The sequence below is a fragment of the Eulemur rufifrons genome, chromosome 28, assembly GCF_041146395.1.
Source record: "Eulemur rufifrons isolate Redbay chromosome 28, OSU_ERuf_1, whole genome shotgun sequence".
NCBI classification, from domain to species: Eukaryota; Metazoa; Chordata; class Mammalia; order Primates; family Lemuridae; genus Eulemur; species Eulemur rufifrons.
Window position 1 is genome coordinate 7,451,718 of NC_091010.1, and position 24,015 is coordinate 7,475,732.

Here is a 24,015-nt window from a genome sequence, read left to right on the forward strand (position 1 = left end):
TGATCGCATTCCAGTGCCTTCCGCTTCATAAAGAAAGATGAAAAGGGCCAAACATTTAGTCAGTCTGGCTAAAGGATGACTAAAGGTGGTGGGGGAAAATCATTATTGCTACAAGTATTTGTATCATTGTGAAGATAAATTGCCCCAGTAGAATCATATACACATAATAAAGACAGAAAACACCAGGGTTATAAAACCACATGCATATGTGGCTCTGGCTAAGAGATTCTTCTGTTACATAAGCAATACTTCCTCATGTGGCTTGCAGCCAAAAGACCTGACCATCTGACGAGGGCCACGGAAGCAGCACAGCATGAAGGTGCTGGTCTACAACAAGTACAGGACGGCACAGCACACTGGGGGGATGGAGAGGTGAGTTCATCTGCACACAGATAGAAACATGCCTTCCCCATCCTGGATACTGCCAAGAGACTCAAAGGTGCTCGCTTTAGCGTGTTGAACCAGCCTGTCCCGTAGCCTGGCAGGCTGTGTAGTGTGTCTGGCCAGCAGATGCAAAGGGGGATTCTGTGCTATGAACACACTGGGTTTGACATGTAGAGAGATGCAGACCTCTCACAAAAGTCTGGGCTCAGACTGCTAGAGTCAAATCCTAGTGCCATTTATTAGCTCTTTAACGCTCAACAAGTAGCTTAACTTCATCAGCATTTAAGTTTCCTCCACTGTGAGACTGCGGGAACAACAGCACCTACCTTCACTGGGTTTGGGGAAGGATTAAATGAGGTGTCCCGTGTAAAGCACTTAGCAAAGAGACTAGAATGTAGGAAATGTTTAATGAATATAGTACTATAATCATAGACACTTACTGAAATCCTGACAACCACCCTACAGCAGATACTACTACTATGTTCACTTAAGGAGGAGGAAAATAGATAGACAGACACATACATACACACACACACACACACACACACACAGACATATATGGCCCAATATGATCACCATGTGATAATGTAATGCACCACGAATGTTTAACAGAAATACATGAACATTTATTTTTGAACAAAAACTGTGATAGTTTACCAAATGGATGCTCAGTAAATTATTATGAATGGTATGATCACCATATGGGTAAAGACATCTGGCCTTCAGAAGGCACCTGCTGGAATATCCCAATTTAAAAGTTCTGTCATGAATCTGTAAACAGTAAACTGTCATGAGTATGACAGTCTTTTATATTATAGTAACAAAAATAGCTACAGATTACTTAAAATTGGTTAGGAGTGGGTCAAAGTTAAGATCTAGGCCCAAGTGAGCTGAAATCTTAAGAATTAGAAATGGCCCCCAAATTTAAATTCAGTTATCTCCATAAATAGGGCAGTTAACTAAGAAAAAGCAGAAGGGGGCATTAACTAGTCCAACATTTACCTTTTTAGAAAAGAAATAACTTTCTCATGTTCTCTATCTTCTCATTTTAAAAAATCCACACATGTAATAGTCACAGCTGCAGCCACATAAAACGAAGTGGGTATGGTGTTCACTGGCCAAGTTTCCAACCCCTCGCACGACTGCCAGATTCAGCCTGCCATCGACTCTACTGGCAGCCACTTACAAGAGAAGCCAGGAACAAACATAAACCTACAATTCCAGTCAGATGCAGGCAGAGAAAACACTCCCAGCTTCCCTACATTCATGCCGGAATGAGAACCTGGCCCAGGCTGTGTGGCCTGGGGCAGACATTGCAATGATCATCTATCTATCAGAAGCACTTCGGACCCAGCATAACCAGTTGAACTACACCAGGAACAAGGCATCCTCCAGCTGGAACCTGCTGGCGTGCCTTGTCAATAGAGGAACCCTAAGATACACCTGAGAACCAGCTGCCACCATTTAAAGTTAATTTATCTCAGAAGAATTTCCAGTATTCCCAGGATGTTCAAAATACCTAAGTGGAAAAACACAGCTATCTACCACTGTGCCATACCAGGCACATGGCCTCATCTCTGTGCACGTGCATGTCCTGCACTGCCCGCAAGCTCCCTCCTCAACACACACATCCACACACTCAGCAGACCCTTCAGAGCTTCACTCAAGGAACACCCCCACTCAGGGGAACCTTCCCTGGCCAGCCAGCCTCAGGCATCCTGCCTTTCAAGGGCCCTCCCAACGCCGTGACATCTTGGGCACACCTGGGATCTCTAGGATAGTGCCCGCCCATCAAGCGAACGCCCTTCTCATGGCAGACACTCAGTAAGTACTGAGCATATGAACGGTGGAAGTTCAGAATAGGGCCAGGGATAAGGAGGGCACAGAGACAGAGAAGTGTGACTTGAAAATGGTCAAAGTGGGTTATCCAGAAATGGGTTCTAGAAACTTTCTGATCTATCTCATTTAGACCTACCTCCTGCTGCATGTCCTAATACTTCTACCTGTATGACTTTAAGGCACTACTCCTAGTTCTATCCACTGGATAAACATGGTTAAGGTCCACTGCAAAGAATGATCCACAACAGTGTGCAAATGCAACGTCAGAGAAATTCTTAATTTAGAATCTTAGAAAAAAGAGGAGAGGGGAAGCTCATTATTTTGAATACTTAAAAATAAACAAAATGTAAATTGTGTAAGTTTTTTTCAAGTCTGAGCTCCATGTTTTGGGTTCACCAGTGAGTCCACTTTATAGCGAGACCGGTTCTCGCACACCAGCCGAAGGGAAGAATCAGGAACCCTGGTTTGGCCGCAGTTTCCCCAGGACCAGGTAGGACAGGGTAGGCAAAAGATCCAAGTTCTTATGAAAGAATTCTTCTTATGATACGAAAAAGGAATTTTAAATAGCCCTAAACTATATTTACATTATTAGGAAGAAAGTAATTTTTTTGATGTTCCCTCCTTTTTTTTTCTTTAATCCACACATGTAACAGGCATAGCTGCAACCAAATAAAATGAAGTGTGTTACTCATTGGGCCATATTCTAATTCCCAAAGCCCCTGTCAGGCTCTACACCAGGAGGAGGCCACAAGAAGAGAACCCAGCAATAAATACACATTTAAGACACCCATAGAGAAGTGAAAACTGGAGGTAGGCAGAAGAGGTGCATTGCAGCCCTTTAACTGGTAAGGGGAGGCCCAAACTTTAGAAAAATGTCATTAACATTGCTGAATATGCCTCCTTGCCCACAAAATGGGCCAAATAATGGGTTCTTATGAGGACTAAATGAGATAATATATGTCAAACATGCTTTGGAAACTACATAAATATTAGATACTATCTTACAATTGTTGGCAGGAGATTACACAAAAAAGTAAAACTGAGAAATTTTAGATAATTACAGATTAAATGTGAATAAAAACAAACAGATAATGAAACACCTCTTCCAATCTTGAGCAGGCAGGCAGTCCAGTTCCGCCCCCAAGCACAGCAGACCGGCATGTCACCCCACGCCACACTGGTCAGTCAAGATCGACAGGACATCCTGGTCATGACATCCTACCATGCAGAACAGCACGGGGTCTGGAAATCAGGCCATAAGAGAACACACTGAAGAGATGCAAGACAAAGATCTGACACATGTGCCTGAGAATAGACCCGTGAGGAACCACAGTGTAATCTTGACCTACCTACTTAGAACCAAGGAGTAGGTTGTGAAGTCTGTCCCTGGAAAGATGTCTAGTGCCCCCTAGTGTGTTCAAAGGAGAAATAATTTTTTATTTATCTCCAAACTTGATAATGTACTTACATTCGTATAGACATTTTATCACTAAGTGGGCCTTAATCTTAACAAAAAATGTATGAAAGGAACAAAAAGTATAACATCAGCAAAACAAATTTACAATAGCTGATGATCAGGCTATGCGTACTATAGGCTGAGTATCCCTTATCTGAAATGCTTAGGACTAAAAGTGCTTCAGATTTCAGATTTTGGAATATTTGCATATTCATAATGAGATATCTGGGGGATAAGACCAAGTCTAAAAACGAATTCATTTATGTTTCATATACACCTTACACACATAGCTTTACAGTAATTTTTTACAATATATTTAATAATTTTGTGCATGAAATAGTTTTGACTGCATTTTGACTGAGATCTGTCACATGGGTCAGGTGTGGAATTTTCCACTTGTGATATCATGTTGGTGTTCAAAAATTTTCAAATTTTGGATCATTTCAGATTTTGGATTTTCAAATTAGGGATGGTCAACCTGCAATATCAATTGTTCCACTGCCTTTTATTTGAGAAAAGAGGTCATTTTTCTTATCTACCAATATTTACAAGCTCTTCTTCATGGTCCTCAAAGACTCTCTTTTCAAGCATCTTACTGGCTTGACAAAATCCTTTTCATAACTGTTTTAGTTAGTGAGCATGTAAATAACAAGAACAGCTAACATTTATTGAGTGACTGATGTATGTCAAATATCTTACGTGTATTATCTATTGTAATCCTAGCACCCTTGAAGAAGGTACTACTATGATCCCATTTTACAGATGAGAGACATGAGATCTCTTAACTATTAGATGAGGCTTTGGCATTTTGATCCCATGGCCTGTAATGTCTAACCCCTACGCTATTTATTGCCTCCTTAAGTAAAACTGGCTAGCTCTGAACACGTTTTGTTTTGAAACTATACATACATACGTACATATGTATTTTTAAGTTGAGTTAGAAAACAAATAGTCATTAACAGCTGACAGTTACTGATGCTCACTGTGCGTTGGGCATTATTTTAAGTATTTCATATTTATTGTTAATAATTCATTCAACCCTAACAACCCAATGAGAGTAACTATTGTTATTCGCTTCTGTTTGTTTGTTTTACAGCTAAAAAAAGGCAGACAGGGAGAGATAAAGGAGGCTGCTCGAGATTGCCAATGAGTTAAGGTAAAGATTCAAACTCAGATAATCAGGCTCTCGTCTATACTCCCATCTGTTCCAAAATACTGTCTCTCAAAAAGTATTTTCCAAACTCCCTAGAAACCCACCTCCCTTCCCTCACAGTGCCAGCCAAAGGGTCAAAAATCACCTCTTTAATTGCCACATAATGAAAACAATTGTACAAGAGCAAACCAAATTCTAAAACTTCAAATTCTGTCTTAAAAAATGTCAGGGCCAAGGTTTTTAAAAGCGGGGAAAGACTGCCTTCATTTTTGTACAATAACAACGCCTTTCTCACATCAATACTGTGCAGGTAAGACAAAACTCACTCTCCACTAGACACCTGCAAACTTTTCCACGTAACGGTAAAATAAATTTAGCAGTTCTTTTAACTACAGATAATCTGGGCTGAATAATCACGTAAGAAATATTTAATATCAGACAAACTGATGTACATAACTGCCTATACGAACCCTCAAAAGGGACAAAATAAACCTATTAATGGGAATTATCGAATATTAGTAGCCTGAAATCATATATTAATAAAACGAAGATGCCCTCTCCAAAACTTCATGGAAGTCACCTGTAGAGGTGCTTAAAATTCAAAACTGACCTTACTGCTCTGTCTTTATTTTTGTTGCAAGTGTCACTGAGCTTAGAACCGTTTAAATCTGCATTGTCTGCAAGGGAAAAGCCATACATCATACAGTTAAGTCATTCTTAACAGAGAGTGAAATTTCAACCCAGGATCATTCACCACTTATTGCAATATCCATGAAAGAAATTCTACAACAGAAGCACAATGAGTAAAATTTGATTTTTAAAAATATATTCAGGCACCAAGCTGGGTATTTAATATAGTTTGCATTTCTGTAGTGCCATAGGTTTTCTATTTCAGACAGCTAAGAATCCCTTACAGATTAGTCTAATTTGCTAAATTGAGGTACTCGGTGTTTTACTTTTCTTATCTGCCTCTTTATGGTCTATCTGGCTGGACTTAATTGGCACGCATGAGTAGATGAAATGCCCTCAGTTAGGAGTGCAGATCTCACAGAGTAAATTAAGACTGATTATGCACTTATGCATGGAGCTGAGAATGAAAGGTGTGTGCAGAGCAGGAAGCAGAATTAGTCTTCATTCGTGTCTTAGCTTTGCCATTTAGAAGAAGCCAATGTGCTCCCCAAGAAAACATCCTTAAAGAAGTAAATTTTTTTTTTCAATTTCAAATATAGATTCCTAAAAGAAAAAAGGAACAAAAAAAAGAAAAAAGGAACAAGAAGAACAACAACGACGTGGGCTTATTTCTAGAAAAAGAAATGAACTCCCAGAAAGAGAGAATAAGAACACTCTTCAAATTATTACATTTAGGTTTCTGGACCAATCTAGATTAAACTTTTACTAAATTTGGATTTTCAGAGTTTTTTGGGGGGGTGGGGGTTTAAAAAAAAGTACAAACAAATCAAGCTCCACAATTTAAGTTGGTCTTTGCTTAAGCATGGCGTAAAATTGCTGAATGCAACAGAAGGACGGACAGAACCATCCCAGTGCAAACAGGCTTTAGGCAAAAGGAAGAGAAACAGGCTCCAGGAAGACAATAACATGGAGACAGAGAGACTCGGACAGCAGTGGTTCTGGAGGCAAGGCCCTTAGCAGCATTACAGGCTAGGAACAGGCAACCCAGGTGGCATGGAGTTGGTCTCAGTCAACGAGGGGAGAAACCAGTCACCAAGGCAATGCTCGTGTGCGTCCACTGCAGCAAAACAACCTGCCAGATCATTCTCACAGCCCCAAACCACCTTCAGACCTGTTCTCCAGACTCTTCCACGACTGCTGCCTGGGGCAAATGACTTCATCTCTCTGGGCTCAAGGGCCTATCTCCTAGCGGGTGTCAGGATTAAACTAATTAACCCATATAAGGTGAAGCGGTAAGCGTGGTAGCTGTCCTTGTGTGTACACACTCCCCCGACCCACCTGATCACGGAGGCCTCCGACTTTCCAAATCCACAACATTTATCCTACCTGGCTAGATCCCTCTCAGCATCGGAAATGCCAACAGCCTGCCTCTTCTCAGAACTGTGCATGTGTACAACCAAACCCTCCAAACCAGGATCCAACCGGCCCCTGGCACAGAAGCCCAGTGCTCAAGGGGGAAGACAAGGAAGAACGTTATTTTCCCAGGTGATTAAGCCTGACAGACTATTAGGAGACATTTCGTAAGACAACGAAAGGAGTCTTTATCAGCCCTTTTTAACTCAAAATTATTCATGTAAAATAAAGTAAAAAATAAGGCACAAGAAAAAACGCTTTTAGGATCAAAAATGTATTAAAAACACACAATTGTGCAGAGCACATCCATAGGCATCAAGACTACAGACTCAGGTTACATCAGACCATGAGGTAAATTCTAGCCCCATCCACACCATACTTGTCAGGTCTCCTTGACTCCTGAGCCATCTCCCCAAATCCTCATCCAACTCCCAGATCCCAGGCTTGGGTTTTTGGTTTGGCTTCCAGTCCATGGAAGTGGAGGCAGCTATGTGTTGATTCCTGGCACCACCCCGTGGTCATACCTAGATACTGCACCTTCCGCCCCATCCCACAAATGGAAAGACACATTCACACAGCCCTGCCCAACATCAAGCTCAGCTCTACCTCTTAACAGTGAGAGGGGAGCCAGGCGCAGAGGCTCACGCCTGTAATCCTAGCACTCTGGGAGGCCGAGGCGAGAGGATCGCTTGAACAAGAGTGAGACCCTGTTTCTACTAAAAATAGAAAAAACTAGCCAGGCGTCATGGTGCATGCCTGTAGTCCCAGCTACTTGGCAGACTGAGGCAGGAGGATCACTTGAGCCCAGGAGTCTGAGGTTGCTGTAAGCTAGGCTGATGCCACGGCACTCTAAGCGGGATGACAAAGCAAGACTCTGTCTCAAAAATGAAACAAAACAAAAGAACAGTGAGAGGCTGGACAAGTTGATTAACTTGGAAGGGCCATGATTACAACAATGTAAAGATATGTATGTACAGGATCAAAGACTGGAATGCCACTGAGAAACACAAAAAATAGAGGTAGTCTTTTTAATCTTATTATATCATATTTTCACAGTCAAAAAAACAGGGAATCATCAGAAGTGCTGAAAGGTGGGGGTGGGGGGGAGCCTTCAAAGCATACGGTGGTACCAACTCAAACCTGTTTCAGGCTGTGATCTCGGCAGCTTATCCCAGCGTCATCTGAAAAGACTCAGGCGCCACCTACTGAAGAGTCTGCTTCTCAATGCTCTGCTGGTCTTTACTGATTGGGGGCGGTGGTGGGTTGGGGATTTATCCCGGAGGCAATTATTTGCTGACTTTGGGCTAAGTAGAGAAAAAAGCATTATGTTCTCAAACCCCAACATCCTTACCAACAATTCTCTGAACCACCCCAAAGGTCTCCTAAATGGGAACATAGTTCTTTGCAAACAAGGGCTCACGGCAGTGAAGAATGCCACCAAGCTCCGGTCAGGATCAGGGGAGCTTAGGCAAAGCACAAGTGCCGTGCCTGGCTTCTCCCAACCCTGACTGCGCCTCCAGCTCTCCAGGCCGGAACCCAGGCCCCTGCATGCTGCAGATGCTCCCTGAGCAATTCTGATGCAGACGCCCGAGAAAAACCAGACCATCCATGACGTACAGCACTTAGCTGAGGCTCCCCTCCAGGCCCCCTCCTATGTAAACACAATTGTGCAGATAGAAGAGGAGTCTAGAGAAACTGATACATAAACAAAATCAGCCAAAAACTACAGCCTCAGAAAGGAAAATTAAGATCGACTCATACACATCCAATAGTTTCCGCCAGTACATCAGAATCACCTGAGAAAGCTTTTTAAAAGTGCTGCCCCGTCGGCCTTACGCTAGCATCTCCAGGGTGGGGTGTCCAGTGGTTCTACAGCATCAGCCTGTGGGCTGGAAGCTCGGCTTTAGTCTGTGCTCATTGCCAAGGAAGTACAGGCTGTGAGGTTCGAGGTTCGCAACTTAAACGATAACCGCTGGCAAATGGAAACAAGAGCCTAAGGAACGGGTTTAAGTCAAATGATAAATGCTAGCCTTAGTACTGCCACTGAGGAGAGACAAAACTTTGCAAGTGTGACCTCTCACTCAGGATGCAACCTGATCTATGTCCCACAGCCTGACCAGGCAGTGCTGGCCACTGCTGGGGAAAGAGGCCAGAGTCGGGGACATTTCTGGTTTTACTTTCTCAGGGTTGGCAAATGCCTAGCACAAATGCTGCTGGTCCTCCCGCCCCATGCCCAAGACAGACGTCTTGAAGGGCCTGTGGCAGACTTTCCCAGCCAACCCAAACAGAGCCTCGATCTCCCCCTGAACAGACTCCCCAGAGATCAGAGCTGGCTGGTGAGGTGAAATCCACATGTCCTCCCTGTCCTAATGTGGAAAGGTTAGAAACTGGGCCTCTCTGCACACCATGGCCACCACACCAGTCTCCAAGGCAAGCCAGAGACTCCTGAGGAAATAATGTGCCTCCAAAGCAAACCAAGTTCCTTCCTTCTCAATGACGCACCCAAAGTTTTGGGGCAAATGAGCAAAGCTTTTAACTCATATCATAAGGTCTATATCAACCCTATCCATCTGAGCTGCCCAGTAGACAAGGCCCTGTACTGGGTGAACTTCCTCCACAGTCTCCCCCAAACACCTCAGTCTGAATTCATTATTTCCATCACACTTGGCTAGGTCCTATTTGTGCCCATGTCCACTAACAGACTGCAAATTCTTTGCCGGAAATTCTTGAAGCCAGCCCTGGTTCCATGCACTCCTGCCGTGGAAGCAAAGATGAAGTGACCAGAGTTGACCTCATATGTCAACTGGGAAGTGAATCAACACCACCAAGGTGACAAGGACTGAGGACAAGTGCCCTGATCTTGATCACCCTGAAGGGGAAAGGTGTACATGAAATGTTTGGCCTTCTGGGCACTCTGGCTGTCTTGGCTGCACAGCCTGGACCAGGTAAGTGGCATGCAGGTGCTCACCAGGAGCATTTATCACTCAAACACTGAAGGTGTCTTAGTTCTATTAAGTCTTTATTTGGCTCCTGGAGCTCCCCCTGCAATTTCTAAAGCAGCAATATATTTTAAGAAAGCACTAAACCCCACAATCAAGAGCCATACCCTCGTAGCACAAAATTAAAATGAAAAAATAATGTATGTTTTCTGAGACCTGCATACCACTGACATGAATAAGAACCGACAGAGCATTTACTTCTCAGCAGTGGCTCATCTATCCTGTGTGACATGAAAGGATATGAAAGCCAGGGAACATCAACTGAGGAGCCAGCCTCCACACCCAATGTGTACACAGAAGAAAGCAGGATAAACATGCGGGAAGTGAAAATACAGTTTAAAAAATGGTTAAAACATCAAAGATTGAGCTGACGTCTTAGGCCAAATCAAAGAAAGCAGGATCCTGAGTGCTACTGCCCAGCTCCAGAAAAGGTAGAAAAGGCTTGGTAGGAAATTCCCACTGAGCATCAAAGACACGAGTTAGGACAAACCGAGAGCGAAGGCAAGGCTTGTGACTCTCAAGGTGAGAGAATAAAGGAGGTGGGATGTCTAGGAGTCACCCACTCCCGCTCCCGCAAGTTTAAAAGAGCGTTATAACAGGCTGTAACCTCAGTAAAAGGTGTCCGGCCTGGGTACAATTTCTAAATTCTAACTCATTTTCTATGTTTTTCTAGCTTTATTCTGATCATCCACCATCAAACCATTACTAAGACAAGCAATCCTAAACGTCTTTTTTCTTTTCTCAAGGGAATACAATTCCAGTCCATCTACAAAGATCAGCAACAAGTAACAAAATATAGTGACTGGCAGTTCTAAAATGTTCTTAATATGCTTCTCAAACCTGAGCATTTTATTTTCTTTTAACATCCCCCAATCCAAACAGCACCAAAGGAGATGTAATACAAACATTTCAATGTGGATATTTGCCGTTTAACAGCTTTAATAACTATAGCTATAAAATTTTAAGAGCTATCGTATTTTGGTGGCAATTAAGAGTTACTGATATTTCTAAAATTCATTTGAGATTTTACTGTAACTTTAGCAAAATATTGGCTTATGATATGGGTTTGGAAATAATAAATTGTTTTACAATCTTAACATTATTAAGAAAAACTTACTGCCATGAAATTAAACTAAACCCACATTTAAAATTCAATCAAAATAAATTGCTCTTGATCAAAATGATACATTTAAAATATATTTAATATTGACCCAATTTAGTGAGAATATATATTGCCCCATTTAGAATCAATATGTTGAAATTAACACTTTTATTAATTCTCTACAGTAGTTAAGAAAAAGACTGAGACACTGCTCACTTTTCAGGAGTATTGAGTGATATTCCTCAAATAACTTCACAGATATTAAGTATGCACAGGGATTAAAGTTTCAGTGAGAAATGACAAATATAAGCCACCCCTCAACTATGTACTACTACATAGTTGCAGCAGCTACTAGTGCTACTAGAATGTGAGTTTAACAGCGCTAACGAACTGGATTTGCATCACAGGGCCTCAAATTATTTTTTAAAAGAACTCTGCTGCCTGGCAGTCTGGACATGGGCCATGAGCAGTTCTCAAACAAGAGAATAAAAATATCAGGTCAACCTTCATTCATGTAGGCCAGTGGAAAGCCACAATAACTACCACAGAATAGATCTCCCCACCTTGAAAAATAAGAAAAAGCTGTTGAGGACTGAGAAAAAGCCATCCCACGATTAAATATTTACAAAGCAATGAGATTCCTCCTTCCCTGTGACCTCCTGAGAGCTCCTGCTGTGCTAACACAGACGTGGTGCTCAGTGGGACACTGTGGGAGGCCCCAGCGCACAGATCGTTTTTCCTGGCTCACAGACACAGATGCCGATACACAATCTTGACTTCACATTTCACACATTCACTTTCCCTTTTATCCCACTTGCATCACATACTGACAAAGTCATGGAGATAAAAGCCAAAGTCAGTCTCTAGCATTAAAAATGGCAATGAAGAGAAAGGTATGCCAAGTACACTTCTGGCACGACAATGATTTATAATTATGTGGATAACTATTTTTTCAAGACAAGGAAGGAAGGTTTAAGAAAGTGAACTCAAGCTTCGGCTCTTTTTTTGAAGGAAAGTTCTCTAAAATTACTTTCCCACTTCAAAAGAGAAAGCAAAAACTCCTACCCAGTACACAGGACGTATCTCACTCTTCTTTTTCCTGACACTCCAGGATGACACTTAACTCTGGGTGTGAAGGCCACACACCTCATGCTCAGTCCTTTGTATGTATCTTGCCCCAGCCTCCCCTTACGCTGTTCATCTTAAATTTGCCTCCAAATCCATGTAAAGACCTAGACGTACAAGCATTTGGGGCCAGGTCTATTAAGGACCCAGGGTCCTCACTGGTTCTAGCAGGCTAAGGCTATAGGAAGTCCAACCTCTGCCTGAATGGGGGTCTAACATATTAAGCTGGATCTAGACTGCTTAAGTATTAACAAGCCTGCTGCCTCAAATCAAGTAAGCAGTGCAATCTGTTTACGATCCCTGCAGACTGACCTTAACCGCTGCTTATAATAATCTTCATCTCCATCATCTTGGCATCTCGCTACTTTCCGACCTGCTCCTCCTCCTCCTCCTGTGGCTTCAGATTCTTCCCCGGAACTTGGGAAAAAGTCATCATCAATCTCCTGCACTGAGACTTTCTTCTGCCGTTTCTGGCCCTTGAGCACAGGCCCCAGCTCATAGTCCGTGTCATCTCTGGACAGGTCCGCCCCTGCCCAATCTGCCTCATCATCATCCTCCTCCTCAGTGGGGAAGTACTCGGACTCTTCACTCTCAGAGTCCCCCTCTGCCACTGACCTCACATCTGACTCCCACGGTTTCTTTTCCCTTGGCAATCCCACTTTCCCCTGGAATTGCAGAGCCCTCTTCTGGAGTTTCTTGATGTGCTTTTTCAAGCGCTTATCTGTTTTAGAAAGAACTTCAGTTTTCTTGTTTGGTTTGTTGTCGTTTTGTGTTGGGTTCAACTCAGGCGTGACTGAAGTTGGAGCTTTTCTAGCTGCTCTTTTATTACAAGCTTGCTTCTTCCTTTCAAAAGACAGCTTTGCTTGATCTGCCAAATATTTTTCAAAGCCTGATTCTTCATTGAGCATTATTTTTCTAGGCTTTTTCTCTTGTTTCTGAGGGATCTGGGTACCAAAAGGTGTCATCTGGCCAGTGCGGATGAGCTCTTCCCAAGCAGTCTCCTGGACAGGCATGAGCATGCTGCCAAGACAGGACGGCCCCGCTTCTGAAAAAGTAATAACAACGCATTTGGTGCTAGCATAAACTTTCCAAGAGTACAACGGAAATACTCACTTATTGGATAAACAGTAGGCACCCATAAATAACTTGTAAAAAACACATCATCGATGTACTAAAGTATATCCTTTATGTGTAAAGGATAGAGTTAAATTTATTATAGCATTAATCATGCCATATTTAATATTTTCCTATTCAAAAGGGTGATTTCTCAGTAACTTTTCTCCAAAATATCACACTATAAATATACTCTGTGCATCTAAGGACAGACCTATTACTATATAAATTACAGTTATAGAGAGATAAATTTAGCTATGTTTCCTTATCAACTGAGTAGCCCCTGAGGAAGCAATCTCCCAAGTTTCCACATCATTGCTAACACCAACATTCAGGTGGACTTAAATTCAAGAGATAATAAAACTGAAAACAGACATCTAAGGGATCAAAACGTACCTAAACAGGAAAAACATAAATATTAGCTCTATACTGCCGAACTGGTTAGTTACCAGCAGCTATGGCTACTTAAATTTAAATTAAATTAAGTTAAAAACTCAGTTCCACATTTACACTTGGCCATATTTCAAGTGCTCAATAGCTACACGTGACTAATGGCTACCACAATGGACAACACAGATGAAGAACATTTCCATCACTGCAAAAAGGTCTACTCGACAGCACTGTGTTAAATATATGAAGTTAACTGACTCGAAGAGAGGGAACTAAAATATTGGAAGTTATGCCACAGTAAGTGCACAGCTACCCAGAAATCATCCCCCTTTCAACAGCTGAAATTAACCTCTGGCAAAATTACTTCATCATGTAGCTGAAATACCAAAAGATCTAATACTTAACAGGAAGGAATTCATATTCTAAAATACAAAATTCTTACAGGCCAATGATATTACAGCCAGTATTTCATTAAGCCTGAATTGAAATAAAATATACACCAGAAAGTGCACCAATCATAACTGTATAGCTCAATGAATACGCACAGAAAAACTCATCAACTAGCACCCAGATCAAGTAACGGAAATTACTAGCACCTCCAGATGTGCCCCTCGGGCTACCTCCCAGCCTCTACCCGCCCCCCAGATAACGATGGACCTGACTCCTGGCACTGTAGATGAGTTGTACCGGGCTCAGAACTCGATGGAAATGGAAATGTCAGTGTTTGTGTGTCCACCTTCTTTTGCTCAACATCATGCTTGTGAGCTACATACTTATTATTGAGTGGAGTTGCAGTTTGTAAATTCTCACTACTGTTGGTATACTATTATATGACCATACTATAATTTTTCCATATCACTTTTAATGGACATTTGGGTGACTTTCAGGTTTTGACTACTAAGAATAATGTTGCTATGAATATTCTGGTACACATCCTTTGGTAATATATATATATATATTGTGTATATATATATATATATATACATATATATACTATATATATATATATATACTATATATATATTGTATATATATGTATATATATATATATATACACAATATATATATATATATATATATATATAATTCTTTGGTTATGTTAAGCTTTAGCAGACACTGCCAAACAATTTTCCAAAGTGGCACCAAAGTTCCACCAACAGTGTTTGAGAGTTCCAGCTGGTCCACATTCTTGCCATTCCATTTTAGCTATTATGGTAGGTGTATAGTGGTACCATATTGTGGCTGTAATTTGCATTTCCCTGATGACTAATGAAATATCATGCCTTTTGCAGATTTATCAATTTTTCCTACAGCCTCTTTTGTGCAGAAAATGTTAAGTCCTTTGCCCCTTTTTCTCTTAGTCTGCCTTTTTAAAAAAAAAAAAAAAATTTCCAGTTTTTCATACATTCTGGATTTGAGTCCTTTGATTCATACATGCATTCCAAACACCTTCTCCCACTCTGAAGTTTGCCTTTTCACTCTCTAAATGATACCTTTTGACAAACAGAAGTTCTTAACGCCTGTAATCCTAGCACTCTGGGAGGCTGAGGTGGGAAGACTGCTTGAGCTCAGGAGTTCGAGACCAGCCTGAGCAAGAGCAACACCCCATCTCTACAAAAAAATAGAAAAATGAGCCAGGCATGGTGCACATGACTGCAGTTCCAGCTATTTGGGAGACTGAGGAGGATCACTTGAGCCCAGGAGTTTGAGGTTGCCGTGAGCTAGGCTGATGTCACGGCACTCTACCCAGAGTGACAGAGCGAGACTCAAAAAAAAGTTCTCAGTTTTAATACAGCCCATTTAACAAATCTTTTCCTTTACAGTGAGCATTTTGTGTCCTGTTTTAAGTCTTTGCCTATCCCAAGATCATGAAAATGTTTTCCCTATGTTATATTCTAAAAGCTTTGTTTTACTATTCATATTTAGATCTATAATCTCGAATTCATTTTTGTACATAGTGTAATGGGTCAAGATTAATTTTATTTTCATGTGGACTAACCCAGCACCATTTATTGAAAAGATCACTCTTCTCCACAGCACTGCCTACCACCTTTGTAATGAATCAAGTGACATATATGGGTGGGTGGGTCTATTTGCTGGACCTTCTATTCTGTCCATTGGTCCATGTGTCTATCCTTGTGCCAATATCACACTGTCTTAATTACTATAGCTTTAAAATAGGTCTTGATATTTTATTCTTCTTCAAGATTGCCTTGGCTATTCTTGGCCCAATAATGCATCTTTATACAAATTTTAGAGTCAGCTTGTTAATGTCCCCCCCATCCTTACCCTACACTTTCTCTCCTATGCCTTTTCTCTCAAAAAAAAAAAAAAACCCCAAACGGAAATTTATTTAAGGGTTGCACTGAAACTGTAGCTAGATAGGAGAACTGACACATTGACAATACCGGAACTTCCAATTCGTGATCACAATGTATCTCACATTTATTTAGATCTTCTTTAATTTTTCAATAACATTTTATAGTTATTAATATAGAAAACATTGTAGAAAACTACATTTTTTGCCAAGATTTATTTTCAGGTATTTCATTTTGATTGTAATTGGCATCTCTATTAAATTTTTTTTCCTGGCATATAGAAATATGACTGAATTCTATATATTGACCTTGTATTCAATTATATTGCTAAATTCACATAGTAATTCCAACAGATTGTCCACAGATCCTTTTGGATTTTCTAAATAATCATGTATTCTGTGAATAATGATGGTTTTATTTCTTCTTTTCAATCCTTATGCTTTTGATTTCTTTTCTTCCTTTATTACACTGTCCAGTACAATGCTGAATAGGAATGGTGATGGTGAGTACCCTCACCTTCTCCCAGATCGTAGTGGCAAAGCCAAAGTTTCGTTTTGTTTATAATTTGTCCTCATCCCACCTACTTCCAAGAAAGGATTCTTTGTTAGGTAATCCTCACCACCACCTTATGAAATGGATCACCAAGTGGAGACCACGGGAAAAGAAACCTCAGGAAAGCATGAGAGAAGAAGTGGAGGCTACTGCACTTATGCCTACTGCCCGGGTTCAAACAGAAAGGTAGGAAACATAGCCAGGGTCCTTACCTAGGCAATGCAGAGCTAGACCCACAAAGCTTGGGCTCTTAGGCACTCTGCTCTACCGTCTCCCCAGACAGGACAGAGGAGGGAGGGCAGTAAAAGAGACCAGGAGTCTCAAGTGTTGGCTGGTGCCCAGATGGAGAGATACAGCAGGAACCGGACGGAGCTCATAAAAAGGGCAAGGCAAGAGGTGTACAGATTGTAAGACACTAGAACCCAGGTGGCTGCCAAAGCCAGGGGATTAGATTATTGGGGGTGGGGGTTTAAGCGGTGTAGTAGAACAAGAAGAGGGCTCAACAAGAAATCCTGAGAAACATTAGCATTTAAGATAAGGCCAAGAAAGCTGGCCAGAAATAACTAAACAGAAGTATCAAAGAGAGAAAGGAAAACCAGGAGACAGACAGGAATCTCAGGAGGCATGGGAAGCATCAGCTGCTGTAGACAGGCCAAATGGAGCAAAGGTGAAAAGGGGCTTTTGGATTTGGGGAGGTGAATTATTAACCCTGGGCTAAGTTTTACTGAAGCACCAGCAAAAGGTGAAAGACAGCAGCAGGTTTTCAGTAGCCAGACAGGAACAAACATCTGTTACCAATGAGACATACGGTACCACAGCAGCAGAAAGCACTGCCGTAGGCCTAATGAATTCTGAGAGACTGAACTTTAAAAGCACATACTTCTCTATTGCCTCAGTTAATTCTTCATAATAATTCTCTTGTTTTACTGTATAAACTTCTGGAGCTAGTAGAAAATAATTGCTTGTAGAGCCTAAATATTAAGAAGGCTTAATCTGTACTTCAAACAGTAAATGACTGAACAGCTACCAATAATTTCTAAACATACACGTCTGCGCATGCGCACGTGTACACACACACACACACACACACACACACACACACGCACGCACACAAAATGACTGCAAAGATATTTAGTTCTAGAGCTTACGCAATTTCCCAAAAGGTTTTCCAAAAGACAACTGATCCAAGGCAGTAATATAAATGAAATCATGGCCATGGTATAATCTGAATAAAGACGTCTTTTCTTAAACAGAACTGATGCTTAGAAAGCCTGCCCAATACAGTCCTTAAAGATATGTGAGAGCAATTCTACGAATGTGTATTGATGCTGGGCTTCCAACATGTAATTTAATCATCATGTTATCCTTATCAAATTAACTATTTAAGAATGTTTAAGATTTCAAATTTATTAAATGTTGTAATAAACGTGCACCAGCAGCCACAGTGAACTGAGTTAAAAATTTATTTTCATTCTCTTTATAAAGAGGAATTTGGTTCTACAGGTATAGTGAATAAAATTTTCCTAAATCTGTTTTTATACTAAGGCAAAAAATGTATTTTTCTCAAAACCTGGGCAAAGACTAAAGAGACCCTCCACTGACCACAGGCATTGGGCAACAATTCAAGAACACAGTGAAACTGCTCACAGCATCCTCACCTGCATCCTCCTCCTCCAGACTGGCATGGTCTAGTTCAACTTTTACCTCTGCTCCTCCAAGGATGGCCTGGAGACGTTTTTGTTTTGCAGTGATCTTTTTTAGCTGTTGTTCCTTAAATGGTAAATATTGAATACAGAAAACAGTAATGACATGATTGTTAAATAAAAAAGACAGCATTATAAAATTTTAAAACTTTAGGCAAAAGTAAAACAAAAATAAACCAGAAATTCCATACACTGCTATTACTAGAGAGAACCTTATCTGAGCAACTACCACTTTTCTAGCAAAAAGTGGGTCTCAGCCTTCCCAGCAGGCAGCCTTGCACCACACGCTTTCCTGACTGGGCAGCAAACAGCTTTCCATGTGCCCAAGCACTTAAGTACCTGCACTCTGACTTGGGAGATAGAACTGTTCTACTTGGTGTTCCCCATTACACACTGGGTAAATCACTAAACCTCTCTGTGTTTCCAACCTTAGCAGTCAATGGGCTATGGAGGTCAACAGGTCCTATGGGTAAGAAATAAAAACACAAATGATCAGTCAAAAAAGTGAGTCCCCTCTGACAACTACCATATTTATGACTGTCCTTTATAGTATTCTACTGATCACAAAACTTTAAAAGAAAAATATATTTTGCTATGCCTCTTTACCCTGTCCACCCCAGACTCCTCTTTCTCCTGTTACCTTCAACATCACCAGATCTGGGATACATGGCCTTCCTGGGGCCTCCCCTATGAACTGGGCCTATGGTACCTGGTTCATCTTCCCAAGGTCAAGAATATTTCAACTCCAAATATGAGCATGGAGTGAGGCGAAATCTTGGACATAAATGCCAACTGCAACAACTTGCAATTTGGTTTTTTCTCAGTCTTTCTCTCAACAAAATCCTGTTTAAAACACTTTCCCTCTGAACAGTCTTTCTCTAAACATCAAGGAGCTGCCAAAGAAAGCCAAGAATATATAATTTAGAGTAGAACCTGAAGTGGCCTAAAGTTTGGTCCTCTCTGCCCTTGAAATCCTAGCCCACCAGATGCCCAAGAAGGGCAGAGAAGGCCTCTGCACATCAACTTCACATGCTTCCACAAAAGGTCAAATGTCCCCTCTCTGGTTTGATTTGGGGTGACCCTGTCGCCCCAAGCTACTGCTAACTCTGACCTTTGGGCTGCTATTCCGAAGGTGAATGAGAAAATAATAGACTGGCGAGTGGAAAGTAAAAGGAAGGCCACATGAACTGAGTCTATGCACACCCCCAAGAGAGCTTAAAGAAAAGATCAAGGACTCCACTCGCTGTAGCAAATCAACTATAAGCCCCAGGACACTGATACTCACTTTGGATGGCAGAACGGAATGATCAAAACTAGTCATTCCTATCCACTGCAATGTATTTTTTTATAAAGGGTTATATAAATCTTAAAAAATGTTTCCACCTCACAAAGCTGTACAAAAATCCTAAAAAAAAGGTTTCAAACCTCATAAAAATAACATCCTAAGTAACAGATGCTCCCAACCCTTAAGTTCTCCAACCCTTAGCACAGCCCCAGTGCGTCTGGGTGCTGACTCTCCGAACAGTGAGCAGGGGTGTGTGAGGGGTGATGGCTGCATCAGCAGGAAACAGAATGCAGACAATTACAGAAAGCAGGGGCGGAGCAGAAAAGAGTTCATACAAGACCAGGAGACTGAGTGAGAGGCCAGAGTGCCCAAGAGGAGCTGGGTGAAACAAATGGTGAAGCAAGGATGACTATACAGTGCACGTAAGTGACGAGGTAAGCAACACCAAAAAGAACTTATTCTCAAATATACAGACAGTCCCCACCTTACAACGGTTTGACTTGTGATTTTGTAGCTTTATAATGGGTTTAGCAGGACACAACCCCGTCATATACTGAGGAGCTTCTGGACTTAACAATGGTTTCACTTATGATTTTTTGACTTTAAGATGGGCTTATCAGGGTATTTAAATGCATTTTCAACTTACAGCATTTTCAACTTATGATGCATCTATCAAGACGTAGTACCACCATAAGCTGAGAAGCATCTGTAATGGATGCATGTATCAATGAATGGATGGATGGATGTGTGTGTCTACATATCCGTGTGTTGTTAAAAATGCTGTATAACAGAAGAGATTAAAGGAAAATAGCTGAAAGATTAAACATATAAAAGCAACCCAAAATTTCTCTATTGTAATTATAAATATTTGCTTCATATCTTATATGCACTTTTTAGAATACTTCCTAAATTATTAAATGGGCCTAAATGACGGCTTTAAAAAAAATGCAATATTTATGTGTCATTTACCTTATTATACTTCTGTCGTTTTACAGAATCTAGTTTCCTGTTGATGTCTCTGTTGGTGGCAGCTTGAGGGCTAAGTTGTTCAATAATTTTATTGATTTGCCTTAGCGATGTCATACATGACCTGAAAAATAAGACAAATTATCTATTTTTCAACTCTGGTAACATTTTAATAGCATAACATAGACAGAAATGTTAAAAACATGTCACTTTTACTTATTAACTAAAAGAAACTAAACAAGAATGCACATCCTTACCAGCCACAAATAGAACTTGAAGTATCATTAGAGGTTTGAAATGGCTGCTAGTGGGTTTTTTTTAATCTGGTTGATTTAAATCAGCTCATTCTCATTTGTAAGCTGATTCACTTACTCTACAAGCATTTTTTTAAGTATCTGCTTCATTCAAGACACTGTGCTAGAACAATGTGCAATAAGTTGTCCTTTTATATGAAGAAATGCATACATGGGTTTTTATAAGCCCATTATGGAAGCCTTCCAAAGTTTCAAAAGTCCTAAAAATGCTTAAGCGTTTTCTTATACAAATCATATCTGTAACAATATTTTTCTTTCACAGAACTGGAAGATTCATTTACTGTAGCATTAAACTTTGTGCTGCAAAGAGAAAAAAAATCAATTTAAAATAAATTACTCCAAAAAAAAAAAAATAAATAAATAAAATAAAATAAATTACTCCTAAAACAGACACCATAGAATTATAGCTTTCAATTTTCAGAAAACAAATTCAATCTTCTCGAAACTTGTGTAATTTGCTGTTTGTATCCTTTGTGGCTTTCAGGATAAACAATGCAAGTCACTAGCCATTACAGGTACCATATACTACCAGCCATCTAGCGGCACCCTCCTGGATGCCTGGAGACTCCACGGCACTCTCCTCTGTCAACTCTGTAGGAAGTGGCCACATCTCCAACTAAGTTGAGGTCCTCAACACTCAAGGTCAGACTACAGGCCGGGCACGGTGGCTCACGCCTGTAATCCTAGCACTCTGGGAGGCCGAGGTGGGAGGATCGCTTGAGGTCAAGAGTTCGAGACCAGCCTGAGCAAGAGCGAGACCCCATCTCTACTAAAAATAGAAAGAAATTATATGGACAGCTAAAAATATATATAGAAAAAATTAGCCGGGCATGGTGGTACATGCCTGTAGTCCCAGCTACTCGGGAGGCTGAGACAGGAGGATCGCTTGAGCTCAGGAGTTTGAGGTTGCTGAGAGCTAGGCTGATGCCACGGCACTCACTCTAGCCTGGGCAACAGAGTGAGACTCTGTCTCAAAAAAAAAAAAAAAAAAAGGTCAGACTACAACGATGCAAAAGCACCTGCTACTCAAGAGGCCAAAAGAACACATCAGGGAACATTAGCAGAAAACATGTTCTCTAAGTGCCAAAAGCCTCCAGCCTCCCCAGTGGCCCCCTGTGACACTGCTCCACCCTCCACTCAGCCCACTTCTTACCTCCTCTTTCTCACTTGCCTGACACAGCCTAGAATACTGCCCAATGGGGGGCAAATAAGCAATGGCGAGTGAGCTCAACCCTCTTCCCTTCCCGTACCCTCCCATTTGCTCCCCCAACCCTGGCCCAGGTCCAGCATTTCCCCTCTTCCCCACCAATGTGCTATGCTCAAAATAGCTCAAGTCAATCTTGCCTCTAAAACACAAACGAAGTCTCCACAGGACTTCACATTTCCTTATAGAGTCAAAAGTAGGACAGAAGAAAGGAAAACCAGGGAGCTCTTTCTCATTATTTCCAGAAGTGCAAATGTGAAAAATTGCCAAGGACTGAACACTTGGTTTAGGGACAAGTGGGAAAGAAACTACAGAACAAAGAAAAACGTGAAGAAGCGGGATGCGTTCCTGGTATAATGAGCAAGAAACACCTGAGCTATAGGTGCACTTCTCCTGAGACCAGTTTGTGCACATACTGGTGAGTCCTAGAGCACTTAGAGTAGCCCTTTCTCTAGGACATTACGCAAGAAACGGGCTTTTGTGAGCTGGACTAGGACCATGACTTCTATGTACAATGCTCTCCTGAGGGCAAGGGCCAGGGCTTCAAGATGAGGTTGAGGACTGCACTTACTGACCCTGTCCTCCAAATAAGAGGTTCTATGACTCTCTGAAATTTCAGGAATACTAAAGCTCTTTATTACCTGAATTTCCCTGTCACGTTTAAATACAAATTCTGAAGATGGGCCGCACTCACGTGAGGTCATCCATGACTGACCGATACTCCTTCTCTGCGTCAGCGAGCTGGGCCACACGGCTGGCCTCGTGGATTGCATTGTCCACCTGCTGAAGCACACACTGCTCTAGCACATCCTGGTCATAGACATCCACACCCAAACCCTGCAGTTCAGGGGCCTGCGCACTAGGCTCCACTGCCTGGATCTGATGTCTGTCGATGTGCAGCAGGGCCTGCCCCCGCCTTGGAGCTGCTGATGCACACCCCTCAGCAGAGGTGGATGGCCCATCATCAGGGGAGCGAGAGCCGAGGCATTCCTCCGCTTTCGCATCACCACCAATTTCTTGCTTGATTGCCATTTCTTCATCATTATTGACATATTGACTTTGTAAACAATCTTGCTCCTGAGTTTGACTTGAGTAGGGGATTCTCTGATTTGGCATCCTCTGCAGACTATCTAAAAGGAAAAAAAATTGATATGCCTGATTATTGATTGGTTATACAGAATTGATCATATGTAGTTTCTTAAATATTTTATAATTAGACTGATTTCTTAAAAGATCAATATCCTTCCAATTAAATGAATTCAAGTTTCCAAATACTAACTTCTTAAAAGGGCACAAACTATATATTTTAATGAGTTCTGATAATGACTAAGAAAAATTAACCAGAGAAGGAAGAAATGCAGTATCATCAACAAAGAACATTTGGGCAGCCAGCTAAGAAAGCCAGCAACCAAAATCCTGAGTGATGCCCATGAATGTTCTCCAAAACAGCTGAAGTCATTTGGCTGCTGTTTTCCGAATTAGCATCTTCATTTCATTGTGGCACAAATGATTTATATCACAGCAGCATGACCAACTGTAATGCACGGAATCAGGGATGTGAGGAAGTAGCTTCCGTATAAATCAGAGATTAGAAACTTCTAGGCTGAATATTAATCCAATAAACAGGAGCTCAGAACAAATCAGAATCTCAGAAAGATTAATTAAAATGTTCTCAAAAATAACTCCCTTTCAATTCACAATATAATTTCTCACCCATGTGGTTGGCAAAAACGTAAAGTTTGGTAACATCCAATACTGACGAGGAGGAGGAGCCACGCTCATACATTGTTGGTAGAAATAAATTAGTAAAGCCCTTTTGGGGGGACAATTTAGCAGTATCTATCAAAATTTTAAATGCACCTGACCTCTGCCCAGAAATTCTAGTTCTAGGTTTTTATTCCAGAGAAATACTCACACATATATACGAGGATGCTTACTGCAGTATGTCTTTAATAGTTTAATATAGTCATTAAGTATTTTCTGTGCTACTGATATAAAAAACCATGTTAAGTGAAAAAAGTCATGGACATAGTATGAACACATTTATGTTGAAAGAAAAGTGTATCCTC

General features: G+C 41.2%; 1 protein-coding gene across 1 annotated transcript in view; it reads right to left on the minus strand.

Annotated features, from left to right (window-relative positions):
- ERCC6 (ERCC excision repair 6, chromatin remodeling factor) overlaps positions 1 to 24,015 on the minus strand; it is an 80,340-nt gene that overhangs the window by 52,566 nt on the left and 3,759 nt on the right. Inside the window, exons 2-5 of the mRNA XM_069459915.1 lie at positions 22,641 to 23,076; positions 20,432 to 20,552; positions 18,133 to 18,244; positions 12,414 to 13,146 (exon numbers count right to left, since the gene is read on the minus strand). Coding sequence (XP_069316016.1) covers positions 12,414 to 13,146; positions 18,133 to 18,244; positions 20,432 to 20,552; positions 22,641 to 23,062 — 1,388 coding nt within the window. The 5' untranslated portion in view covers positions 23,063 to 23,076. The remainder of the gene's footprint in view (positions 1 to 12,413; positions 13,147 to 18,132; positions 18,245 to 20,431; positions 20,553 to 22,640; positions 23,077 to 24,015) is intronic.